Source organism: Lethenteron reissneri, chromosome 54 (genome assembly GCF_015708825.2).
Source record: "Lethenteron reissneri isolate LAM-NWPU_2019-01 chromosome 54, ASM1570882v1, whole genome shotgun sequence".
NCBI classification, from domain to species: Eukaryota; Metazoa; Chordata; class Hyperoartia; order Petromyzontiformes; family Petromyzontidae; genus Lethenteron; species Lethenteron reissneri.
Window position 1 is genome coordinate 10,972,696 of NC_083832.1, and position 27,013 is coordinate 10,999,708.

General features: G+C 53.8%; 1 protein-coding gene across 1 annotated transcript; it reads right to left on the reverse strand.

The window, feature by feature from the left end:
* Positions 1–3,201: 3,201 nt before the first annotated feature.
* On the reverse strand, positions 3,202–26,706 carry LOC133356478 (laminin subunit beta-2-like). Its single transcript, XM_061574009.1, has 11 exons — positions 26,565–26,706; positions 25,415–25,488; positions 22,352–22,694; positions 19,736–19,920; positions 18,486–18,730; positions 17,860–18,072; positions 13,553–13,697; positions 12,966–13,173; positions 12,377–12,518; positions 4,756–4,932; positions 3,202–3,513 (listed from the first exon to the last, which is right to left on the reverse strand). The coding sequence occupies exons 3-11, from the start codon at positions 22,519–22,521 to the stop codon at positions 3,202–3,204; spliced, it is 1,797 nt and encodes a 598-aa protein (XP_061429993.1). The 5' UTR covers positions 22,522–22,694; positions 25,415–25,488; positions 26,565–26,706.
* Between the last annotated feature and the right edge of the window lie 307 nt (positions 26,707–27,013).

Sequence of the window (27,013 nt, forward strand, 5' to 3'; positions counted from 1 at the left end):
CTTGACTTGCTTGTCGATGGCGTCGCGTAGGAGCTCCGCTTTCTCCTCCAGCCCCACCAGGCTCTGAGACCTCCTCGCCAGGAGATCCTCTCCCTCCGCTACCACCTGCTCAAGACCTGAGCGCAACAACAACACGAGGGATGAGGACGGTTTTTCATTATTTGTGTTAGGACATTGTTTTTTTAATAATTTGTTGTCATTATAAATATCTTTTTATCTTGACTTAAAGCTTTCGTGACTGCAGGAATTCATATTCTTTGGGTCTTTGGGTAAAGTCACGTAGATAAGTTCATAGAAAATAAGAAAAAAACTACGACGTTTCGATCGCAACACAAGCAATCGTCAACAGGAGAAAAAAACGATTGCTTGTGTTGCGATCGAAACGTCGTAGTTTTTTTTTCTTTGAACCTATCTACTTGAGTTTACCGAAAGACCCAAAGCATATATTTTTATCAATTTGTCGATAGATTTTTTTTGTTTGCTTTGATTAACCACCATTGCTTTTTTTTAGGTGACTTTAAACGCAGAATTTAATGTTTATTTTACGTGCATCTCCGTCGCTCACGCGAATCCCATCTCTCACAATCGCCGAGGAATCACAGGTGGCCTGGACGGCAGCGACCAGGCGGTGAACCGGCGCTACCAACGGTCGTCCAATCTCTGCAGTCCTCTGTATATCAAGATGTTTCCGTCCGGTTAATAGCTCGCGCGCGAGACGTACTCTGCAAGCGCCGCATGCGGTCGCGCGCCGAGTCCAGCAGCGCCGTCGCCTTCTGCTGCAGGGCGAGGGCCCTCTGTGACGCGCTCCCTCCCTCTCCACCACCTCCACCTCCTCCACCTGCTCCACCTGCTCCACGCCGGATAGGAAAACGACAACAAAATTGTCGCTCGTCAAGCGGCACGCTCATCGCTCACCCCCCCCCCCCCCCCCGCGCGTCCAAACCGATTGGACACATCCACACGCAAATTTGTCGTCCCTGCCACGGCGATTATCTCGGCTGGCAAAACCCCAACCCCTTCCCCCCCCCCCCGAGTACTACACATCACGACTGCTGGGATATCAGGGCTGTCCGCAAGACGCACAGGACGGAGGCACCTCTGTGGGTTTGGCCATGCCGCGCTCCGTCGCTAACAAAAGGGAAGACGACGGTGATGATGGCCCACGCGGCGTGTCGACGAGCGTCTGCTCACGGCAGCCCAGCCGGCTGCCGCGGAGAAGGGATTGCGTGCCAGAGAAGCCGTCGGTGCACGGGACGCGCCGCGGAGTTTTGCTTTGACTAATATTGATGACATTTGCCGCGGAAAGGTTAAGAAAGCGTAACGTCTTGTCTGAGATTGATTTCCGAGTCAAAAGGGCGCCGTTGTAATTTGGAGTAAACATGCCCAGCGATTTTTTTTGTTTGTCATTGCGCAACACATTGCCGTGTTTGCAAAAAAATATATTAATAGCGCCGCGTCAAAACATGTCCCGTCACGCTCAAGCGAGCGCTGGTCCAGCCCTCGTCTCCATTGGCGTCCTGAGGCAGCCGTAGAAATTCCACATTCTGAGCTCAACTATGAAACGGTTTTTCTTTTTAGCAGGTAGGGCCCACTGAGCTCCACAGCTCTTTTTCAGAAGCGACCTGGCAACAAATGACTGCTCAACGAAGTGGCCTGTCATCGCGTGGAAATGGATAGCGGCCAAAACGCACGTTGATTCTAAATGTGGAGGTGAAAAAGCGGAGGACCTGAAGAAAAACACACGCCACCACGGGGAGAGAGAGAGACACACAAACTCCAAATATACAGCAGCAGGCGTCAGGGTCTGTATCGAACCCACGAACCTCCTGCATACCAGGCGAGGGAGTCAACATCTCCTATCCACAGTGGTGCCCTTCGTGGCAGGGGCCAGTCTATCCCATCGGATGACAATCATGGTCCTCACTATAATGACCCTGTGGGGGAAGACGAAGCTCTTGGGCCAAATTGACCCCCCCCGTCCCCCAAACGGGAATTGAACTCGTGACCTTCAAGCTGTGAGTGACGCGCATTCGCCACCAGTGGCCTCCCGGCTCGATTCACTTTGGAGTAAGGAAAACAAAGAGATGTTTTTTTTTTTCCCCACCGACCCCAATTTCATCGCAGCCGCACGGTCGCCGACACGCGTCTCGCGGATATCGCAGCGCTGCTGCTGCTTCTGAGATCCGAGATCCCATCCAGTGACCTCTGGTCCCACTCGCTCTGACAGTAGCGTCCGTCGCACGACACTAATACAGGCTTAGTTATTTGTTCACAATAGAGGAGGGTTTTTTTTTTGGGTTGGATCGCGTAATGATACAAATGTGTCGTTAAACCCGCTACCAGCCGACACAGACAATTAGAGTAAGGTTTGTCACGTAAACAAAACGTTTCTTTGTTTATTGGATATTTTTTTTCCCCTCCGCGGCTGCAACTTAACAAATTAAGTGCGGAAAACAATTATTTTTGTCATGCTATTTGTGCGCTGCTATTGCTCACGTACATAGAAAACTAATTCCCCCCCCCCCCTCACCTCCGATTAGCACGGTTGGCTACGTACGGTGTGAAAGAAGTTCAACATATGTACGGTTTAACACGTAGGCTTACGCAAGCAATATTATCCAAAATAGAGGGGTTTTTTTTGGGATAGATCGCTGCACCTGACAGCCCTGCCTTCATCCTTCGGTGACCCTCTGGATCTCAGAGGTTGTCCGCTCAGCGCTCTGTCCTCTGTTCCACGTGGCCACCTCCCATGTGACTGACAGGGCACAATTACTCACACCCAGCCTTTTGGGGGGGGGTTGGGGTCAAAATAACGCCACTTTGTCTCAGAGGTCGCAAACGGGTTTTGATTCCTTACCCGTACCCGTACCCGTACCCGGCCGCACCAGGGTCGCAAATGGGTACCCGTACCCGTACCCTACCCGAAATGAGTGACAAATGATGACTCACCAGTGACTCACGGCCTACCCGTACACGGCCGCACCAGAGTCGCAAACGGGTATCGGGTAGGGTACGGGTATCGGGTACCCGGTTGCGACCTCTGCTTTGTCTACAGTCGGTGGCTGGCCTCCAATTAACAGTCCGCCCTCCGCCATAAGAATGTGGAATTGCCGCTGCCTACCTCTGGGCAGCCGAAGGAAACGGTCGCCGCTCCATGCACACAATGTGGGCCCTGTGACCTCTCATCTGCAACGTTCACATTTAATCACCTGACGATCCTCCTGTTGCAGATCCTCCTGCTGATCCTCCCGTTGCAGATCCTCCTGTTGCAGATCCTCCTCCTGTTGATCCTCCCGTTGCTGATCCACCTGTTGATCCTCCTATTGATCCTCCTGTTGATCCTCCTCCCGTTGCTGATCCTCCTGTTGCAGATCCTCCTCCTGTTGCAGATCCTCCTCCTGTTGCTGATCCTCCTGTTGATCCTCCTGTTGCTGATCCTCCTCCCGTTGCTCCTGACCTCCCAGCCGCCTCTGTCTTAAACCTATCCATTAACTCACGTAAAGATGGCAAATCCTGCACGCACACACCGGGATAGAGCAGATGATGGAGGACATTTCACGGAGAGGAAATAAAAACGGAGACGTAGGCATAGGAGAGGAGGAAGGTCTTGAGCCAGGAGCGGATAGAGCCGGACAATCGAGGAGCTCCAGACAACGGGGGGGGGGGGGCAGCAGCAGAGAAGGAGTGACCTCCCACGGATGACCGTGAGCTTTGACGCGGAGGCCTGCGCTTGCCCGGAGTGGAGATCCCACGGAGGGAGGGACGAGCCGACGAGAGGGAAGAGACGGGCGAGTCGGACGACTCCGGGCGGGCGAGCGGGGGCGACGCCACAGACAGGATCTTGAAGAAGGCGCTGGGGAGACGTCGGGGCCGACCCGAGATTGGACCGGCGAGGCACCGGCGGAGAGGATCGTGCCCGAGCGCTTCCGATTGCTGTTGCCAACTGCTTGTTTTGATTTGACCAGGTAATGCCCACTCAGCTAGAGAGAGATCTTTTTCTGAAGTGACCCAGCCAGTTACCCTCCCAATGTCGACCTGCGTATTGTGCTGGGCTCGCGTTTTGTCGGGAAACAAACACAAAAAGAGTGACCTGGCTATCACAAATGATAGCTCAACGAAGCGGCTTATCATCAACATCAGCAGCAGCAGCAGCAGCATCATCGCGTGGGGATTTGCAGCAGTCAGCCATAAACTCCAAACGCTTGACGTCGATTCTAAATGCGAATGGGGGAAAACCCCGGAGGACCCGGAGAGAAATCCACGCGACCACGGCGAGAGGGCGAGAGAGCGAGAACATGCAGACGTACAGCAGGCGTTAGATTCGGGATCGAACCCGCGACCCCTCCAGCATACCTGGCGAGGGAGAGTCACGTGTCCGAGCCACCGCCACCACCGTGCCCCCCTCTCACCTCTCACCTCGCCCCCCCCTCTCACCTTGCCCCCTCCCCCCTCTCACCTCGCCCCCTCCCCTCTCACCTCGCCCGCCCCCCCCCCTCTCACATCGCCCGCCCCCCCTCTCACCTCGCCCGCCCCCTCCCCTCTCACCTCGCCCCCTCCCCTCTCACCTCGCCCGCCCCCTCCCCTCTCACCTCGCTCTCTCACCTCGCCCGCCCCCTCCCCTCTCACCTCGCCCCCTCCCCTCTCACCTCGCCCGCCCCCTCCCCTCTCACCTCCCCCCCTCCCCTCTCACCTCGCCCCCCTCCCCTCTCACCTCGCCCCCTCCCCTCTCACCTCGCCCGCCCCCTCCCCTCTCACCTGGGCAGCGCTCTCGGCCCCGGCCGCGGCCTCCCGTGCGGCTCGCTGGGCGTCCTTGGCAACCCGCTGCAGTCCCTCCGACTCGGCGAGGAGGAGCCCCGTGCCGCCCGCCAGCGTTTGGAGGGAGGTGGCCAGGCCCGGGATGCGTGCGGACGCCTCTCCAGCCCGGGACTCCACCTGCGGAGGTTATTGGAATCTCGGGTTTTTTTTGTTTTTGGAGGGGGGGGGTAGGGGGGTTGAGCACGCGTCTGTGTTGTTCGTGGATGGGTGGGTGAGTGAGAGGGTGAATGCGTGGATGGGTGGGTGAATGAGAGGGTGAGTGCGTGGATGGGTGGGTGAGTGAGAGGGTGAGTGCGTGGATGGGTGGGTGAGTGAGAGGGTGAGTGAGTGAATGGGTGGGTGAGTGAGAGGGTGAATGCGTGGATGGGTGGGTGAATGAGAGGGTGAGTGCGTGGATGGGTGGGTGAATGAGAGGGTGAGTGCGTGGATGGGTGGGTGAGTGAGAGGGTGAGTGCGTGGATGGGTGGGTGAGTGAGAGGGTGAGTGAGTGCGTGGATGGGTGGGTGAGTGAGAGGGTGAGTGAGTGAGTGAATGGGTGGGTGCGTGAAATGGTGAGTGAGTGAATGGGTGAGTCGGTGTGTGAGCGAGTGAGTGAGATGGTGAGTGAGTGAATGGGTGAGTCGGTGTGTGAGCGAGTGAGTGAGATGGTGAGTGAGTGAATGGGTGAGTCGGTGTGTGAGCGAGTGAGTGAGATGGTGAGTGAGTGAATGGGTGAGTCGGTGTGTGAGCGAGTGAGTGAGATGGTGAGTGAGTGAATGGGTGAGTCGGTGTGTGAGCGAGTGAGTGAGATGGTGAGTGAGTGAATGGGTGAGTCGGTGTGTGAGCGAGTGAGTGAGATGGTGAGTGAGTGAATGGGTGAGTCGGTGTGTGAGCGAGTGAGTGAGATGGTGAGTGAGTGAATGGGTGAATCGGTGTGTGAGCGAGTGAGTGAGATGGTGAGTGAGTGAATGGGTGAGTCGGTGTGTGAGCGAGTGAGTGAGATGGTGAGTGAGTGAATGGGTGAGTCGGTGTGTGAGCGAGTGAGTGAGATGGTGAGTGAGTGAATGGGTGAATCGGTGTGTGAGCGAGTGAGTGAGATGGTGAGTGAGTGAATGGGTGAGTCGGTGTGTGAGCGAGTGAGTGAGATGGTGAGTGAGTGAATGGGTGAGTCGGTGTGTGAGCGAGTGAGTGAGATGGTGAGTGAGTGAATGGGTGAGTCGGTGTGTGAGCGAGTGAGTGAGATGGTGAGTGAGTGAATGGGTGAGTCGGTGTGTGAGCGAGTGAGTGAGATGGTGAGTGAGTGAATGGGTGAGTCGGTGTGTGAGCGAGTGAGTGAGATGGTGAGTGAGTGAATGGGTGAGTCGGTGTGTGAGCGAGTGAGTGAGATGGTGAGTGAGTGAATGGGTGAGTCGGTGTGTGAGCGAGTGAGTGAGATGGTGAGTGAGTGAATGGGTGAGTCGGTGTGTGAGCGAGTGAGTGAGATGGTGAGTGAGTGAATGGGTGAGTCGGTGTGTGAGCGAGTGAGTGAGATGAGATGGTGAGTGAGTGAATGGGTGAGTCGGTGTGTGAGCGAGTGAGTGAGATGGTGAGTGAGTGAATGGGTGAGTCGGTGTGTGAGCGAGTGAGTGAGATGGTGAGTGAGTGAATGGGTGAGTCGGTGTGTGAGCGAGTGAGTGAGATGGTGAGTGAGTGAATGGGTGAGTCGGTGTGTGAGCGAGTGAGTGAGATGGTGAGTGAGTGAATGGGTGAGTCGGTGTGTGAGCGAGTGAGTGAGATGGTGAGTGAGTGAATGGGTGAGTCGGTGTGTGAGCGAGTGAGTGAGATGGTGAGTGAGTGAATGGGTGAGTCGGTGTGTGAGCGAGTGAGTGAGATGGTGAGTGAGTGAATGGGTGAGTCGGTGTGTGAGCGAGTGAGTGAGATGGTGAGTGAGTGAATGGGTGGGTAAGTTCAAGCTGGATTATTTTTTCCACCATAGGACGACCGCTTGTGTTGCGATCGAAACATCGTGATATATTGTTTTTTTATTTTATTTTACACAGGCTGTTGGGGCAATTGCTGTTCACGAGCGCCTATCAATGCCATCGCAGCAGAGACGGGGTGGTGGGGGCTGCAGCGTGCCCATCTTTGCCTTTGTCTTCCCAGTGCTGCTGTTCACGAATGTGTACACACTGCCCCAGATGCTTGTTTAAGGGCCGAGTCGACCTAGGGGAAGCCTGGACAGCGCTATTGGTGTTATCCTTGGCTGAGAATTTAACACGGGTTACCGGGTTCATACCGCAGTATGCACACCAATGAACCACTGCTCCACCCACACACGTAATAAGACAAATATTCCCCGTATAGCCTTAACAGACTGTAGGGGCAAGTGCTGTTAGCGAGCACCTATGAAGGCCAGAACGGTACACGAGGGGGTGGGTGGCCAGCACCACGCCCGACCGCCTTTGTCTCCCTAGTGGCACAATGTTTACACACCGCACCAGGTACTAATTTGAGGCCGAGTCGACCTAGGGGAGGCCCAGGTCCGATTCAGATAATCGTCACTGGTGTTGGCCGTGAGCGGCAATCGAACCCGTGTCGCTGGGTTCGTAGCGCAGCGTAGCTAACCTCACACACGCTCACACTTACAGACAGAGACACACACAAGCAAACAGACACAAGACACACGCTGAAGGGGGCAGCTTACAAGCAGGAATTATGGTCAGATGGAACTATTTGTCTTGGTCAGGCGGTTCATAATGGCCACGTCAAAGCACTGAGACAACACTGCCGCGCTCCTGGGTTCAAGCACTGGGGCAGAGCACTGCTGCTCAATGAGTAGTGCTGCTCAATGAGTACTGCTGCTCAATGAGTACTGCTGATCTCTGAGTACTGCTGCTCAATGAGCACTGCTGCTCAATGAGTACTGCTGATCTCTGAGCACTGCTGCTCAATGAGTAGTGCTGCTCAATGAGTACTGCTGCTCAATGAGTACTGCTGATCTCTGAGTACTGCTGCTCAATGAGCACTGCTGCTCAATGAGTACTGCTGATCTCTGAGCACTGCTGCTCAATGAGTACTGCTGCTCAATGAGTACTGCTGATCTCTGAGCACTGCTGCTCAATGAGTACTGCTGATCTCTGAGTACTGCTGCTCAATGAGTACTGCTAACTCAATGAGTACTGCTGCTCAATGAGTACTGCTGCTCAATGAATACTGCTGCTCAATGAGTACTGCTGCTCAATGAATACTGCTGCTCAATGAGTACTGCTGCTCAATGAATACTGCTGCTCAATGAGTACTGCTGCTCAATGAGTAGTGCTGCTCAATGAGTACTGCTGCTCAATGAGTACTGCTGATCTCTGAGTACTGCTGCTCAATGAGCACTGCTGCTCAATGAGTACTGCTGATCTCTGAGCACTGCTGCTCAATGAGTACTGCTGCTCAATGAGTACTGCTGATCTCTGAGCACTGCTGCTCAATGAGTACTGCTGATCTCTGAGTACTGCTGCTCAATGAGTACTGCTAACTCAATGAGTACTGCTGCTCAATGAGTACTGCTGCTCAATGAATACTGCTGCTCAATGAGTACTGCTGCTCAATGAATACTGCTGCTCAATGAGTACTGCTGCTCAATGAATACTGCTGCTCAATGAATACTGCTGCTCAATGAGTACTGCTGCTCAATGAGTACTGCTGCTCAATGAGTACTGCTGCTCAATGAGTACTGCTGCTCAATGAGTACTGCTGCTCTCTGAGCACGGCGGTTCTGAGCCTTTCACTGCAGCCTGCACCCCATTGGTTCTCAATCGTAAAAAAAAAATTAACATTTACAATGTTAATAAACGCATCGGGTTGATGAAACAAAGTAAGTTGTGCTTTCGTGACCGTGCTTCATTTGCGTGTTCGATGATTTAGCTTCTAAACAAAATGTGTCCACGTGTCGCACCCCCAGAATGGGCATCATTGTACCCCCAGGGGATGCAGCGTGCACCCCCAGGTTAAGAATCCACTGCCTTAGGACGTTCACATTGGCCATGGTTAGAGAAGGCAGCCAGCACCGCTGACATCTATGAGTTTAAAGTGCCCGCGTGTGGGTGTCTCTACGCGAACCTGACGTTTAGATCAAATTAGTTGATCGCGTGCGGTGGGGTAAAGTGTGGGTACCCCCCCTCCCCCACCCACCTCTTCCAGGCTCGAAGAACAGGCCAAAATACTTTCTCGAGGTGTGGCTCTCTCTAAAGCTTCCCCTTGTGGAGGCTCTTCTGCCAGCAGAAGCAATTGCAGGGGCTGCACATTTACCTATATGAAGATATTTCTTTTTGCTTGTTGAATTCCTAATTATTGATGCTTGTTTGCTGAGCAAATCCTCACCGAGTCTCAATACTCTTTTTCAGGAGGGCCCTGCCACTTTTTTTTGTTGCGGTTGTGAGCAATCTTTTTGCGTGAATTCCAAATTGAGCAATTTACGATGTTCGGCTGTTGCCCGTCACACTGCGGATTTGTGGAGCGGGGAGGTATGGCTTTGGGAGGAACCCAGTGACGTTCGATCAATGAGCTATAGACCATCATCACGAGAGCTGCGGTCATTCTCGCAGCGGCAGCTTTTGGCTGACCATCGAAACGGAAATGCGTGGCCGTCTGGAACGCTCTTCCTTTCCGATATTAGGAAGCCACCAGAGCCATGCACTTTGAAAATCATCTCGATTGACGAACTGCTTTTTTGCGTTTAGTTTGTAGTCCTTTCCCCGCACGTCCAGTTACTCACGGTTGGTTACGTACGGTACGAAAGGAGGTTCAACATACTCAGACAAAGATCCGATTCGGATAATCGTCGCTGCTGTTCGCGTGAGCAGAGATCAAACTCGGGTCACCGGGTTCGTAGCGCAGCGCACTGACCGCCGAACTAACTAGCGCTCCCCATCTTTGGTTCAACATACCGATACCCGGCCATTCGCCACGAAGTGACGGCGATGTCACCACGGCGCCCGTGCCAGGCCAGGTGCACTTTGAGACCACGTGAAGTGTCGAAGGCTCAATCTTGATTTGAAGCTTTCGTGACTGCAGGAATCCATATTCTTTGGTTCTTTCGGTAAAGTCACGTGGTTAGAACAGCAGTTTCCCTGCTGTGATTGTCCTACCTGATGACGGCCGCTTGTGTTGCGATCGAAACGTCGTGATCGATTATTTTCTACCCACGTGACTTTACCAAAAGAAGTGTCGAAGGCTCGCCGACAGGGGGGTCACGGGACAGACCCATCAGGTGCCACGGGTTCAACATACACACACGTCCATAAGAGGTTAAATTTCGATTTAAAGCTTTCGTGACTGCAGGGATTCATCTTCTTGGTTCTTTCGGTAAAGTCACGTAGAAGGGAAGTAATAAAATAATAAAAATAAAAATAAAATATTTTATTATGTTTTATTTTTATTATTTTATTACTTCTCTTCTACGTGACTTTACCGAAAGAACCAAGAAGATAATAGAGGTTGTTTTGGGGTTAAATCGCGTAAATATATACATGTGACGTTAACACCCGCCACCACCCGACACAGCCAACTAGTAAGGGTTGTCACGTAAACAGAACATGCCAATTCGTCACTAGTACAGCACTAACCGGTTGTGTGTTGGAGAGCCAAGCCACAACATTTACAATCTGAGCACGACGTTTCGCCAGTAATTGCAACAACAACACATCTATTATGGATGATATCGGTCGCGAAAGCCTCTACGTGTTCAACAGACACACACAGGCGCGTACACAGGAACGGCCGTGTCCGTACAACTTACTTTCAAAGCCACTGCGAAACAACTTTATAGAAAAGAGGCTGGGCAGGTTGCCATGAGAGTCAGCGTCTTCTTCCACGCTCGGCGTGAATGTTTGCGCCACCGCTGCCAATGCTCTCCCTTGATGTGGCCGCATGTTTGTTGTTATCGTAGGGGGGGGGTCATTTGTTACCGCCAAACTTTTTAAACGAAAGTGAACATTTTTTTAGGGGGGTGGGTGGTGGGTTGGGAGGCGAGCCACAGAGCCACAGAGAATGTTGCGCGTGGCCTTCTGAGTTGTCTGCCGTGCGGGGGGTGTGTGTGCTCAGGCATTCTGATCAGGATAAAAAAAATCGTGCACGGAATGTGCAAATGGCTTTGACCGTTCGTCCTTCCGCCCGTTTGTTTCTCAGTCCGCTTGTGCTGGCGAGGGTCTCAGTGGTAGCAGCAGCAGCGTGCTGAGTAGTGGCGGTCCGGACCTCCCTTTGCCTGGCGACAGACTCCAGCACTCCTACACTATACACTACACTATACACTACACTATACACTACACTATACACTACACTACTATACACAATACACTATACACTACTACACTATACACTACTATACACTACACTACTATACACTACTATACACTACACTACATTATACACTACTATACACTACTATACACTACACTATACACACTATACACTACTATACACTACACTATACACTACACTATACACTACTATACACTACACTATACACTACTACACTATACACTACACTATACACTACACTATACACTACTACACTATACACTACTATACACTACACTATACACTACACTATACACTACATTACTATACACTATACACTACTATACACTACACTATACACTGCTATACACTACTACACGATAAACTACTATACACTACTATAATCTACTACACTACTATACACTACTGTACACGGACTTTATGTCTCCCTGGGGTAATTCCCAGGCGTTCCGAGGCCAGCCAAGCGACGCCGTCCCGCCAGCAGCAGCGTGTCCTGGGCCGGCCCCGGGGTCTTGGCCCAGTGGAACGTGCTGCTGCTGCTGCTCGCATGAGCTTTGGATTGCGCTCATTTCCATTGGTGGACATAAGCGCAGTGGTGAATATTCCACAGCCCTACGGCGGCTGCACTGATAAAATACATTCCACTCTCGATTAATATCCTAAGTGTGATGACCATCGTGCTGAAGATCATCCTTGCGTAGTGCTATCTTTCATGGATGCTGAGCGTTGCATTGGGATGTTTTGGAACCATACCGGTTACATTGTCTGTTTGTTGTCAGCTATGCGAGAAACCCAGAGGACCTGGAGGAAACCCAGCACAGAACCAGTGAGAACACACAAACTCCACTCATAGAGGCACCCGAGCCAGGAGTCGAACCCATCTGCTTCTTGCTCCGAGGCACGAGCGTTGCCACGTGGCAGCATGTACGCCATAGGTCGCAACCGGGTACCCGATACCCGTATCCTACCCGATACCCGGCTACCCGTCCCCAGCCGGGTACGGGTACGCCGTGAGTCACTGGTGAGTAACTGTTTGTCACTCATTTCCCAACGTCTTGTCTCTTCTCGCAATTCAAGTTCCTAGAATCAAGTCACCCGCGCCTGCAACATGGCTTCATCCCAGAGGTCGCAATCAGGTACCCGATACCCGTACCCTACCCGTACCCGACCGGGTACGAGTAGGGTACGGGTACGGCCGGGTACGGGTACCCGTTTGCGACCCTGGTGCGGCCGGGTACGGGTAAGGAATCAAACCCCGTTCGCGACCTCTGGTGTACGCGTCCATGCGCCCTACCTGGGCAAACCTCCTCCTCGCGGCCTCCAGGTCGTCCGTCATGCGGACGTCGGATCTCGTGGCCACCTCGAGCGCTCGCCGAGCGTCCGCGAGCCCGTCCCGCACGCCGTCCGCCTGCTCCGCCACCTTCGCCGCCGCCCCCCTGCCGCACACGCAGAGCGTGGAGTCTAAGTCGCGCTCAACAACAACAACTAGCTCAGCGTCACCACGGCGCGTGTGCCAGGCTACGTGCATGGTGAGGCCGCGTGAAGTGTCGAACGCCCGCTGGCAGGAGGTCACGGGGCAGACCCTGGTGCCCGGCACAGCCAATTAGTGAAGTTTGTCACGTAAACAGAACGGGCCAATTAGTTACTGGTACAGCACACCGGTGTGTCGGAGAGTAAACCCGCAACATTTACAATTTGAAGTACCGTGACGTTTCGCCGGTAATTACAACCAACTTCATCAGGTGACAGCCAGAGTTGTGGAAAGGTCCACCCGTTTCGGTCTTATAGAATTTTTAAACATATATTTTTTTTTACAAATTTTAACGGATCACAACTTTTCAAATAATAAGGACACGTCGAGCGACGATTCCTGTCCGCCGCACCTGGCGGCGTTGGCCTCCGCGGCGAGGCGTCGTGCCCTCTCCAGGTCCCGACGCGTCTCCTGCAGCACCTGGTCAACACTCGCCAGCCGCCCGGCGCTCCCCTGGATTTCTGCCACGAGCCGCTCCACGCTGAGCTCGCTCGCCGGCAGCGCAAGGGCCAAGACCTCGTTAGCAACTCGCTCCACGCTCCCCGGGTCCACGCCGTCCTCTGTGAGCGGTGGGGGTAGCGGTGGGGGGGTCAACGGGGACGGGGGGGGGCGGAAAAGGAGTTGGGGGGGGAGATATTTCATGACAAGGGTTTTGCATTTACGCTAAGTCCTCGCCTAACTCGTATTGTTCACACTGTCACGCGTTTTCGCTCGAACGTGGTTCTTCCAAAAGGTAACACTTTGCACAATGCGGAGTGCGCACCGTAATAATGCAGTTTCTGATCGGACGACCATGAACTACCTCCCTGAGCGGCACAGCTGAGCGGTGTGATACAGTCCGTGGAGTAATAACACAGTAAAGCAGCGGAATTGCCGCATAGAGTAGCATAGAAGTACATGACAACAACAACAACGACAACGCCCGTCCGCGTCGCTCACCCGAGAGGAACTGGCGCAGATTGCGGACCAGCGCCCGCACGTCGGCGATGGCGCGCCGGGTGTCGTTGCCGGAGCGGCCGGCGCGGTCCGAGAGCTCCCGCGCCGTCTCCTTCGCGTCGTCAGCCCCCCTCTTCACCTCCTCCGCCTGTCCGGGGAGAGGGGGGGTGTGGGGGTGTGGGGGGCCCACGACCACGAGTCACGCGTGAGTGCCCCCTCTCTCGGGAGGCAATGCCACGTCGGCGTCGACACCCCCCGGAGCGAAGGGAATCGGCAGAGGGGGCGATGCCGGATTAAGCAATTGCGGGGCCTGCAGCGCATGATGTTACAAAGGGACCCTAAATAACTAAACAAACACTTACATGTTAAAACACTAATAAAGTAATCTATTTTTTCATTTGCTATACAGCCAGATAATACGACAGATCGCTAACCTTAAACATCCAGTCGTTCGTAAAAGTTGAAGGCGGTATAGTACTATAGTAATAAAGCAAGTGCAGAATCACTAAACCGGAATTGATTGCTTGAAAGCATTTAGCGCGGGGCCCTTGAAAGTGCGGAGCCCGTAGCTACTACTAATGTAGCTACTACATATGCAGCTTCTACACATGCAGCTACTACACATGCAGCTACTACACGTGCTGCTACTGCACGTGCAGCTACTACACGTGCTACTGGGATAATCTGGCACTGTAGGGGACATGACGAGCCACAGCTGGCGACTGTTAATATTTTGGTGCACGTGGGGGGGGGGGGGGGGACCCCCAAAGTGCCATTATCACCCTCCTCTCTGACGATGGAGGTGAGGAAAACCGCACCAGCGGTAGAGCGAGCGGATTCACTCAGCCCCCCCCCCCCCGCACACCCCCCCCATCATCATCTCTCAGGGGGGTCGATAAAGTGAGCACGACTTGGTGAGGGAACTCAAAAGCGGTTGTCCTGTGGATGAACTCGTCCCCATCGTAGGAGTGTCGAGTTTCCACCACTGGTTCGCCGCTGTAAGTAGGATAGAGCATCTAAATGCGACAGCGTCTCAAGATGCTAATGATGGTGATACCATGATCATTATTAATCAATGGATATTTTCTATCCCACTCTTTAACTTGGCCAATCCTCCCTCCGGCGTTGATAACGCAGAGTGCCACTTTGCTGGCGAAGTCAACGGTGGTTGTGCTATGGATAAACTCGCCCCCTGCCATAGCAATGTCGAATTTCCACCAACTGACACCAGCTGAGATAATCACCACCTCTGTAGTCATCTGAACAGCGAATCGCCGTCACTTTGATGCTAACCGCATGGCGGAGTGGTGGCACGGTGGTCATTCCACTGTGTCGTGGGCCCAGACGCTTTGTTTCAGTTTGCAGCGACGGCTAACATCCGTGGCGAGTGATATCTGAGCCAATCCTGGGTACATCCCCTTCCATCCCATCCGCCCCTCCTTCACCAACCAAACATTGCCCAGCATGGTTAAGTATGGTCAAACCACACAGCATAGGGAGGCCTTCATCCAGCAGCGGATCTACAGAGGGCTGCAACCTACGACTCTAACTGCCGTGGCTTTGGGCCACAATTACGTTATAAGGCCATCACAATTGATTGAACTTTTCTGGGCTGTCTATGACAACTTAATGTTTAAAAAAAAAGCCATCCTTAATGTGAAGGTCACGAGGTTATAAATGTCACGGAACCAAAGAGAGATTCATGGTTTCAAATGCCAACTTAGTTTCAAGCTGTTGCCTTGATTTCGAAGGGGGCCAAGCTACGTTTGACCGGGTTGCGAAATAATGACGATGGGGTTTTTTTTTTTTCACAATCGAGGCTTTGATTAAAAAAAAAATAGCAGCGTTGGTGCGCGACGGTACAGCGCGAGCAGCCCTTGCAGCTTGACGTCCTGTTGTGTTTTCTCGCGATTTGCACGGAGCTCGTCCGCACTGCGACGCAGTGCCCAGTGCCGTCGCTGTACCTGCTTCATCGCGAGTTCTCAAGCTAATACACTAAAACACGATTTCGTATTCCACCAGGTGTAAGGCCCCAACTGAGCTCTTCGGCACTTTTTCAGAAGCGACCTCGCTATCGCTAATTATAGCTCAGCGAAGTGGAATTGTACAGCAGCCAAATACTCAAAAAGGACGTTGATTTTTTAAATGCAGAGGGGCGAAAAAACCGGAGGACCCGGAGAAAAATCCACGCGACCGCACAGAGAGACACATGCAGACTCCAAATTTACAACAACAACAACTCGCCACCGTTGCGCCACGATTTCAACTTGCAACTCGACACCGCACGATATCCGCTCGCTCTCGTCGAGAGAGAAGTGAGGAGCCACGGGCAAGCAAGAGGGCGGCCACGCGATGAGTCGGTGCCAATAATTGCCCAAGTTCCGTGATCCTCTATGTGTAGTGATGGTGTTATCGGCAAATTCCCCCAGTACAGCCAGCAACCGCCCTCTCCCCACCCCATACTTTTTTAGGGACTCCAAAAAGCCTCTGTCTCACTCCGCGTGTCTCACTCTGGGTGTCTCACCGCATGTCTCTGTGTTTCTGCCTCTCTTCGTGATTTTTTTCTGTCTGTAAATGTCTGTGCCCAACTTATGTGTTTGCCTGCCTGTCTTCGCCTCTCGGCGGGTCTCTTTTTGGTAATTACTCCACGTGGTTGATTGTCTTCGTGTCTGTCAGTATTCACGTTTCTCTTAGCACGCTGCGCTACGAACCCGGCGAAACCGAGTTCGATTCCCGCTCACGGCCACCCACAACAGTGACGATTATCTGAACCGGTCCTGGGCCTCTGCTAGGTCGACTCAAACTTAACTGACTACCTGTTGAGGTGTGTAAACATCGCCACTCGAGAGCCAAAAGCGGCCTGGGCATAGTGCTCGCCACCCAACCTGCCGCGTGCCGTGCCAGCCTCCATAGGTGCTCGCCAGTAGCCTCAACAGCCTGTTCCAGGCTAAACCGTGGTCTTCGTCTTTGTTGTCCGCTGCCTGTGTCTCTGTGCGTCTCTGTCTTTGTCTCTCTGACTTGTGTCGGTCTCACTGTGTGTCTATCTCTGTGTTGGAACCCTGGCCCCTGCCCATGAAACATGGAATTTGCACCAGTTGCTGAGGGCCACCGATGGAGCTGAGCCTTGCCGAGCGCTGACGAGATTTTCTCCGCAGTGGCACAAGACGTAATGAATTAATAACAAATACAAATCTTTTATTTACGAATGGACTACCTCCTACTGAGACCCGACTGTCAGCCCTTTGAAAAGGAGACCCAAAGAAAAATCACATTCAACCCTCGGCTCGAATATAGCTCATGAATGAAATATCCGTACGGCTTGCTCGCCGATTGTGTGGACATACGTACTCACACGCACGCACAACGCGCGTACATATGCACTCGCACGCGCACGCACACTTTTGCACAAATGTGCACACACACGCACTCAAATGTAAGCAATTCACTGGTTATTTAACCGTGGGCGGGTGGACACACTGTGATGCAAAGAAATCGACGTGAAAAACTAAGGTTTGTAATGTCGAACCTTTATGGATTCAAGTGTGTCCCATACAGGGAAGCAACAACAACAAAAGTCAAAGTGAATTTCCAACTCAAATGAGCATTGAAGCGGCACTCATCTGCCGTTTACAACCCTGAGCGCCGCTGGAAATGCCACGTTCCTATGGCAGGCGCGAGTCTATCCATCGAACGTCCACAAAGCGGTATTTATTTCAGCAACCCTGAATGGGAGAGGGCTAATGGAATGAGTAAACCCCCAAACCAGGAGTTGAACTCGCAACCCTCGTGATCGCGAGCCAATCGCTCGACTAACCGGCCACCTGGCTGGATTACAAACAGAAATGTTAAACTATTTCTTTCTTTTACCAGGTAAGGCCCAGTGAGCTGTATAGCTCGTTTTCAGAAGTGACCTGACTATCACAAATGAAAGCTCAACGAAGTAGCTTATCATCATGTGGAAATTTATAGCAGCCAAATACTCTATAAGCATGCTTCCAAATGTGGAGGGGAAAACGGGAGGACCTGGAGAAAAATCCATGCGATCACAAGAAGAGACACACACAAACTCCAAACAGACAGGCGCCAGCATCAGGACCGGACCCACTACCTCCTGTATACCGGGCGAGGTAGTAAATATCTCGCCACCGCACCGATATGTTAACAAATCAGCGGATGGGACGATCGCGATGGGCCAAAACCGCTGGTGCAGACGCGGCCGTCGCCTCCACGAGCCCTCGACTCGGCGACCCAAATGGTGACCGGGCGCCGACTGTGACAAGAGAGCGTGGGGGGGTGGGGGGGTGGCGTACCGTGCGGAAGGCGACGTCGAGTCTGCGTGCCGCGTCGTCCGTTTGCTCCCCGGCCCTCCTCGCTCCGTCCAGGGCCCGCGTGGCCTCTGCGGCGGCACCCTGGCATCCGGGCCCGGCGCCGCACGTCAGCAGCCCCGTGGCGGCATCACGGCAACCGCCTCCGCCGCATGGAGGAGTGCTGTCGCACGGCGCGTCGCCCCGAGAGCCGCACACCTGCATGGCGATGAGGACGCCGCAATGATGTGGGCAATGCAATGCGGTGCGACATAGTGCGACGCGGCGCAATGCAATGTGGTGCCACGGGGTGCAATGCGGTGCCACGTGGCGCAGCGCTGAGCGGGAAAATGGATTGCGGCGCGATGCAACGGAGTGCAGCATAATGCGTTGAAATGCTGCGCAATGTAATGCAATGTGGCACCATGCAACGCAATAGCATGTGGCACTTGCAAATATGATGCCGCACAGGACAAAGCAATGTGACCCAATGTAATGCAATGTGGCCCACAATGCAATGTGGCCCAATGCAATGCAATGTGGCCCACAATGCAATGTGGCCCACAATGCAATGCAATGTGGCCCACAATGCAATGTGGCCCACAATGCGGACCCCCCTCCCCCAGGCGGACCTTCTCGTTGAGGCGAGCGATGAGGCCATTGTTGCCAGCGATGCCTTCGACCTCGCCCACGGCCGCCCCGAGTGTCGCCACCCTCCTCGCGAAGTCGCTCCCCTCCAGGCGAGCGAGGGTCTCGGCTCGCCGCCGGGCCGCCCTCGACTCCTCCAGGGCCCCCCCGGGAAGCTCCACGGCGTCGCGGGCCCGGCTCCCGGCCGCTTGGGAGTCCCGGTAGGCCGAGCGGATGTTCTCGTACGCCCCTGGTTAAAACAGAAACGGGTGGACGCGGGGCAGAGACTGCAGTTAAACTAAACTATTCAAACGGAGGTGCGGGGGAAGAACAACAAACTAAACACAAAAAGCAGATCTAAAGAAAATAGTTTTGTCAATCAGGAAATTAGGACCAAGGCCAGGGGTTGGCAACCAAAATAACAAGAGGAACCATTTTATTCGAATTCGGTAAAAAAAAACGCAATGTTTCAAGAGCCGCAATGCACTGTGGGTAAATACAAGACGGTGGTCCTTAATAAATAACGGCACGAAGCAGTCCTGAAAGTTCCACAGGTTACCGACCAACCCCTGGCTTAGGACGACTGAGAAACCATGTCCTGGTTTGGTCGACAGTGGAAAAGGAAAGGAAACCCTGCCGTGTGAGTCCACCGTGCAAAAGCAGAGAGAAAGCTCATGGAAGGAAGCGAAGTGAAGGCAAGGTGTGGGGAGATCGATGGCTTTCGCCGTGATGGCCTCTTGACGTTGATCTGCATCATGGCTGATCAGCTGATCTTTTGGAGGGGTTCGCGGGTCCAAAAAATTCGGAGGACCTGATGCAAGACCGCACGTGTAAATAATACATCCTCTATTTAACCAGGAAATCATCACTGAGTTTCGAGAGTACATTTTTCAGGAGGGTCCTGCATTGAGATGTTTGGCCAATTCCATTAATGAGTAGTATGTGGGAGTAACCACATAAAATGCACTCATTTATGGAGAGTAACGATCAAATGTCTGCATATATAGAATCAAGAATCCCTTTGATCTACTGCCATCTCTGGGCTACTTTGCAGCGCAAACCTACAACACCTGGTATTCCCATCCGATATCTCAGCCAATTGACAACCAGGCTCATGCCTGCTTTGCTTCTGAGATATTGCAGGGGTGCATTGGGAGGAGGCGATTCGATGACCAGATCGCCGCTGAACGGTCCGCACACACGGGTCAACATAGGACGTGGCGAGTATCTCTTAACGGCGACCACGACCGCCGACCTTGAAAGTCCGAGTTGGCGAGGGCGTTGAAGTAGCGTTGGGCTTTGGCGGCCGTGCCGTTAACGCGCAGCGCGCTCAGCTCCAGCCGGTCCAGGGCCCCCTCGGTGCCGTCGCGTCGCGAGCTCAAGGCTGACATGGCCCCGTCGGCCGCGCGCTGCCGCGAGCCCAGACGATTGGCCAGCTCCCTGCGGCCCGGGGGTCGCACGCACGGATGGACGCACGCACGGACAAACGCACAGACGCACGCACGGACCAACACACGGACGCACGCATGGACGGACAAAGCACGGACGGACAAACGCTCAGCCGTGCGGCCAGAACCGGTGTACGCCACTGTTGCTGCCCCCCCCCCACACGCCCGCCAACCCCCCCCCCCCCTCGCTGCTGCACCCCCCTGACCCCCGACTTATATTTGTTTTCCCCAGGAGAACAAAACAAAAAGCGTGACGTCACAATGCTGACGGATTTGTGGGAGTAAATCTACATACAGGTCAAAGGTGCAGCCACTGCAATTGCTTGCTCATGCCAATGTTGGCAGACGAGCCTCAAAAGGGGAGGTTTTAATTGAGAGCCCCGCCCCCCCCCCCCCCACGTCTAGAGAGTATAAAGGCCTACTCTTCCAACCTGGCCAGACGTCTTGGAAGAGGTGGGGGCGGGGGGTACCCACGCATTACCCCACCACAACGCGACTTGCCAATCGACTCGCTGCGGCATAGCCATAAACACCGCCGGCAGGACGGAGGCCATGGGGGTGATTCAAGAAAGGCCCATGCCATCGGTTCAAGTGGCGAGCCAGGAGGGTCGAATCGAACCGGCGACCTCCAGATTGAGCTGTAACCATCACCCAAGACATCACAAGCTTCCCAACCCCCCCACCACCCCCCTCCCCACACTTTGTAAAGGAGTAAAATAGTAATAATGAGAAAATGTTATCTCTGTTACACATTTGTATTTTCATCATGGGACATTGCGTTTACAGCAGAGGGTCGGGGGGGGGGGGCCATGCCCCGGGGCTTCCCGTAGCTACTGGCCTGTACATGTCTAACTTTGTTAATGCAACGGTGCAAGTTTGCTGGATGAAACGTGGGGGGGGGGGGGTGGGGCAGTTGACTGCTGAACATGCCTCGGTGTGTAATGGGCCGTAATGTCCCAGCGCTGGGGGAATCGCAGGCACAAACATGCCGCGCATCCTAATCGCCGCCGTCTCGGCGTCAAGACGCTCAAAGCCCTGCACAGATGCATTCAGGAAACCGTTGCTCCCAACCGGGGGTTTGAACTCGCAACCTTCTGATTTGCGAGCCGCTCGGATCTACCGCTGAGCCACTTGGCCTGCTCAATTTTGCTGGACGACGATGACAAAAACTGATTGTCACGATTTAGTGGTGGTCGTGTCTAGTGATGATGATAATGATTCAAGTATTTGCATTTCGATTATTTTAATGATTATGACGATGCCCAATTGTCGTTAATGTGGCAAGCAACACTACTTCAAGTGGTCTGTATAACAATGGAGCAAGGATGATGATGATAATGACAGTCGCTTCTCATCTAAGAATCTCATCGTGGCAATGATGGCGGATAAGAAGATTTCAGCAGCCTCCATGCAACCCACTCTGTTATGTGGGAAATCACGACGAACGCGGCAGCCGAACACTGATCATCGATCTCCCGGTCTCCACAGCAACAATACCAACAACGCGAGCCGCGCTAACGGCCCTCTTCAGGACCAAACAACGACCACGTGCCAGATAGGCCCTGGGACAAGGATCTTCCAACTGGACATGGAGGGACTCTTGTGGGCAAAGCGCCATCGTTGCGCTGCATCTACATCAGCCGTGCCAATAACGATCGCCTGACAACAGCGACGATGTCAACGATAACCTGACAACAGCGACGACGACGATAACCTTGACAACAGCGATGACGTCAACAATAACCCTGACAACAGCGACGATGTCAACGATAACCTGACAACAGCGACAACGACGACGACGATAACCCTGACAACAGCGACAACGACGTCGACGATAACCTTGACAACAGCGACAACGACGTCGACGATAACCCTGACAACAGCGACAACGACGATAACCTTGACAACAGCGATGACGTCAACAATAACCCTGACAACAGAGACGATGACGCCAACGATAACCCTGACAACAGCGACGACGACGATAACCTTGACAACAGCGATGACGTCAACAATAACCCTGACAACAGAGACGATGACGCCAACGATAACCCTGACAACAGCGACGACGACGATAACCTTGACAACAGCGATGACGTCAACAATAACCCTGACAACAGAGACGATGACGCCAACGATAACCCTGACAACAGCGACGACGACGATAACCTTGACAACAGTGATGACGTCAACAATAACCCTGACAACAGCGACGACGACGCCATCAATAACCCTGACAACAGCGACGTCAACGATCACCTTGACAACAGCAACGACGACGTCATCGATAACCCTGACAACAGCGACGACGACGTTAACGATCACCCTGACAACAGCAACGACGACGTTAACGATCACCCTGACAACAGCAACGACGACGGCGACGCCGAAGAGCGTCCCCCGGGCGACCTCATCATCCTCACCGGTTCCTCCTCGCCGCGCCCTCGATCCGCTCCGTCACCGCCCCGTCGCCGCCGTCTCCCGCGGCAGGACACGCGTCCAGCAACTCCCGCGCCCTCTGCAGGTCCCGCTCGGCCGCCAGGAACGCCTGCTCGTGGCTCCACGCGGAACCCATGCTGCCCGCCGTGATCATCGCCTTGGCCCTGTCACGGAGCTCCCCCACGCGGACCCCCAGCGCCTCCACGTCTCGCTCCCAGGGGCGAAAGCACGGCTCGCACGAGCGGCACTCCGAGCTCGACGACGGCGGTGGCGGCCGCTGTCGCTGCTGTGCCTCCGGCGCGCGGTTCGGCAAGGCCCCGGAGAAGCCTGCGGAAGAGAACGGTCGCTCGGCCGGTCAGACGAGGCCCGGCGGTGGTGCCGCTGTGGCGAGATGTTAACTACCTCGCCTGGTACGCGGGAGGTCGTGGGTTCGAGCCCGATCCTAGCACCTGCTGCTGTATATTTGGAGTTTGAGTGTATCTCTCTCTGAAATCATCATCACGGTGGTTGGGAGATGTTAACTACCTCGCCTGGTATGCGGGAGGTCGTGGGTTCAATCCTGACCCTGACACCTGCTGCTGTATATTTGGAGTTTGAGTGTATCTCTCTCTGAAATCATCATCACGGTGGTTGGGAGATGTTAACTACCTCGCCTGGTATGCGGGAGGTCGTGGAATCAATCCTGACCCTGACACCTGCTGCTGTATGTTTGGAGTTTGTATTTTCGAACCTCGGCTCTCAAAGGTGGCAGCTCAGAGCTCTGACCCGTGAGCCACCCAAGTGGAGTTTGTGTTCTCGGACATGGAGCAGCCGTGGCAATGACGATGGTGATGATGATAGTGATGGTGATGATGATGATAGTGATGATGATAGTGATTATGATGATATCGATGATGATCATAATGATGATGATGATGGTAGTGATGATGATGATGATAGTGATGATAATGATAGTAGTGATGATGATGATGATAGTGATGATGATAATGATGGTAGTGATGATGATGGTAGTGATGATGGTGATGATAGTGATGGTGATGATGGTAGTGATGATGATGGTAGTGATGATAGGCTGCATTGACACAAACCCAAACTGTAAGTTTGAGGTATTCTGACTGGAGGATGAGTGTTCTGACCACACCAACAGTGGCCCACTCCCATGGATGGACTGCCCCCTGTCATAGGAATGTGGACATCCCACTAGTGTCTCAGAGCTGCCAAATGAAATGAGCGCCGCTCCTGCGGAAATGCTTCGTCCTGGCCCCCCTTGTGAACTTCGATGAGCTGATCAGACGATACGGATAGCAATGGGTTTTGAGTGATCCTCGCCATGAAACGTATCTAAATTTAAATGCGCACTTCATTTCGACGGCAATTTCTCTCCCTGTATTGTAATCGCCGTTTTTGTTTTGTTTCCTGTGCGCCGCTCCCGTGCCTCGCTCGCGCGCGTCCTTTGTTGCCGGGCACCCCCTTGGCAGCAAACACTTTCATTCTCAACGGCCTCCCATGGTTATTATCATCATCATCTTTGACAACAATCTGTTCACTGCTGGATGAGCGCCTCCTCAAAGCCGTCGCCGTCCTACGGGGTCTCGCAATGGTGCGCGCACGAGCTGATTCAAACGCTCCATCTCCGCGGCAGTTCCGTTATTGTTATCATCATTATTATTGTTGTTGTTCGCACACTTGAGAGCACAACCTCGCCTCGCTATGTTGTCGTTCACCGAAGGCGATGCTCGTGGGGAAATGCCCCCGAGGTTGAGATGTTATTTGAACAATCGCCAAGTCAAATGGCCCCGCTTGTTTGCCAATCACAGACCAACTGACTCATTCTTGCCAACAGCGCCACACCTCACCACCACGTCCTCCTCGCCGCCGGCATGTCACCTCACGGTGAGCAACACGTGAACGTAGACGCGTGAGAGACACAAAACCGCAGTCTGTGAAGGGCACGCACACACACGCTCACCCGCGCGCGTGTGTGGGTGCGTGTGGGGAGCGGTGGTGTAGCGGTTAGCGCACTGCGCTACGAACATGATGACCCGGGTTCGATTCCCGCTCACGGCCAACAACGGTGACGATTATCTGAACCGGTCCCGGGCCTCCCCTGGGTCGGCTCAGCTTCAAATGAGTACCTGGTGAGGTGTGTAAACATCGCCACTGGGGAGACAAAGGCGGCCGGGCGTGGTGCTGGCCACCCACCCCCTCGTGTACCGTTCCGGCCTTCATGGGTGCTCGCTAACAGCACTTGCCCCAACAGTCTGGTCAGGCTATACGGGGGGTCTGTGTCTTTGTCTGTGTGTCCTCTACAACGCATGCGTGGACACGTCGGAGTTCCGACCGCTTATCAAATGAACCAAACTCGACACGCAGTCCACACCCTGCCCTGGGCTGGATACACTCATCCACATACACACTCACGTGTGCAGACACACACACAAAGAAAAATATCCCCCGTATAGCCTTAACAGACTGTTGGGGCACGTGCTGTTAGCGAGCACCTATGAAGGTCGGAACGGCACACGAGGGGGTGGGTGGCCAGCACCACGCCCGGCCACCTTTGTCTCCCCAGTGACGATGTTTTTTACACACCGCACCAAGAACTCGTTAGAGGCTGAGTCGACCTAGGGGAGACCCAGGACCGGTTGGCCGTGCGCGGGAATCCAACTCGGTTGGCCGGGTTCGTAGCGCAGCGTAGCGCTAACTGCTACACCACCGTGGGAGTGTGTATGTGTCACATACTCGTACATACACGCTGACACACACACACACTCACTTGCATTGCAGACACAGACTCACTCTGACACACACAGATGTACAGACAGACGCACTCACACACATACAGCGTCACGCGCACGCTGACACACATACACACACTCACTTTCATTGCAGACGCAGACTCACAGTGACACACCCACACCCAGATGTACAGACAGACACACACACACGCGCGCTGACACATACGGACTCACGTGTACAGACGCGCATTGCCCGTGAAGCCAAGTCGAATGCATTGTCTGCCAAGTAAATCCGAGATTGACACTCACCCAGAAGGCCGAGCAGCAGAGAGAGTGTCAGGGCCGTTCATCCCTGTCGCGTTCATCCTCATGTCACTTGGAGTCTGTAGAGGCAAAAGAGCATTGTGGGTGCAGGCATCGGCACGCTGCTGTGGATGATACCGGCAATGTCACGTGGGGGGGCGGTGGTGCAGCGGTTAGCGATACAAACGCGGCAAAAGGCCCGAGTTCGATTCCCGCTCACGGCCCACCAACAATCAGCGACGGTTATCGGAACCTGTCCTGAGCTTCCCCGAAGCCTCGAATATGTGCCCGGTTTGCAAATATCAGCACTGGGGAGACAAAGGCGGTCGCGCGTGGTGTTGTCCACCCACCCCTCGTGCGCTGTTATCGGCCTTCAAAGGTGCCCGCTAAAGCCTGTGAAGGCTACAAGGGGGGGCGTGGGGAATCTTCGCCTTTGATGCCATAAAGTTGGAATGTTGTGTGCATTGATAGTGATTACAGCGGTGCGAGAGCAGGATAATGATGTAGGGGGGTTGTGATGAAAGAGTTCGTATGAATAATCGGTGGTGGTGTGATATAGACTGACGACAAAGATCTGCTGATAATAATAATGATGGTGATAACGCGAGTGACTTTTCTCCTGGCTCTGTTCGCGGTGATCACGAATCAATCGTCGTGAACATCTCGTGGTGATCACGAATCAATCGTCGTGAACATCTCGTGATGATAATTTCGTCCCACCGCTCCGTTTGTTGCGCTGCCCCTGCACATCCGATGAGCACGGTTGGCTACGTACGGTGTGAAAGAAGTTCAACATACACACACTCGTTTCTCATGACACGGCCTGCCCATTCCGACATCATATAATTTCCTTTAGACGAGGACGACAATGATGACGATGATTTTGATGAAACCACGCACATGATGATGCTGATGATGATAACGATGCTAATGACAATGGCGAGGAAGGCCGTCACTTCGAGCGATGCCGAGAACAACCCGCAACGCCAGCTCATCGCCACTGTCCGCTGGTCTTTGTGGCCGCATCACGCCGCACGGCCACGCGTTAGCTGCTGTTAATGTGCGCCGGGTAAGAGATGCACAATCGATGCACTATTCAAGCCACTCGTTCGCCGAAGCGTCACCGCCTTTCATCCCCAGACACCGCTGCACTCACCTTGCGAATACTCCCCGCGAGTTTGATTAGAAAAATTCAGCGGAGCGTTCTGCCGGTGTCTACCGCAAGGCACGCGCGGCAGCTCTTGTCGGCTCTTCCCCTTGCACCCAGGTGCGTTAAATATGAAGAACCACACCCAGAGCAACAACCTTGCATCGTCTGCGGGGCACACCCTACACCGCTGATGATGATTGTGGGCACCCCACCCACCACCCACCATCCCCCCGTCTCTCCCTCTCTCTCTCTCGGTCTATAACCTCCTAGCGCAGTGGGCGCTTCATCGAGCGTGCACTCTGCACCCACTGGGGGTGCGAGATGCCCTCTCTGGGGGTGCGAGACGTGGCCAGACTTTTTCGACGGTAAATCATCGACACACAAATGAAGCACGAACACGTGAGCGCAGCTACTTTGTTTCATCATCAAACCCCTTGTGTGTTTATTGACATCGT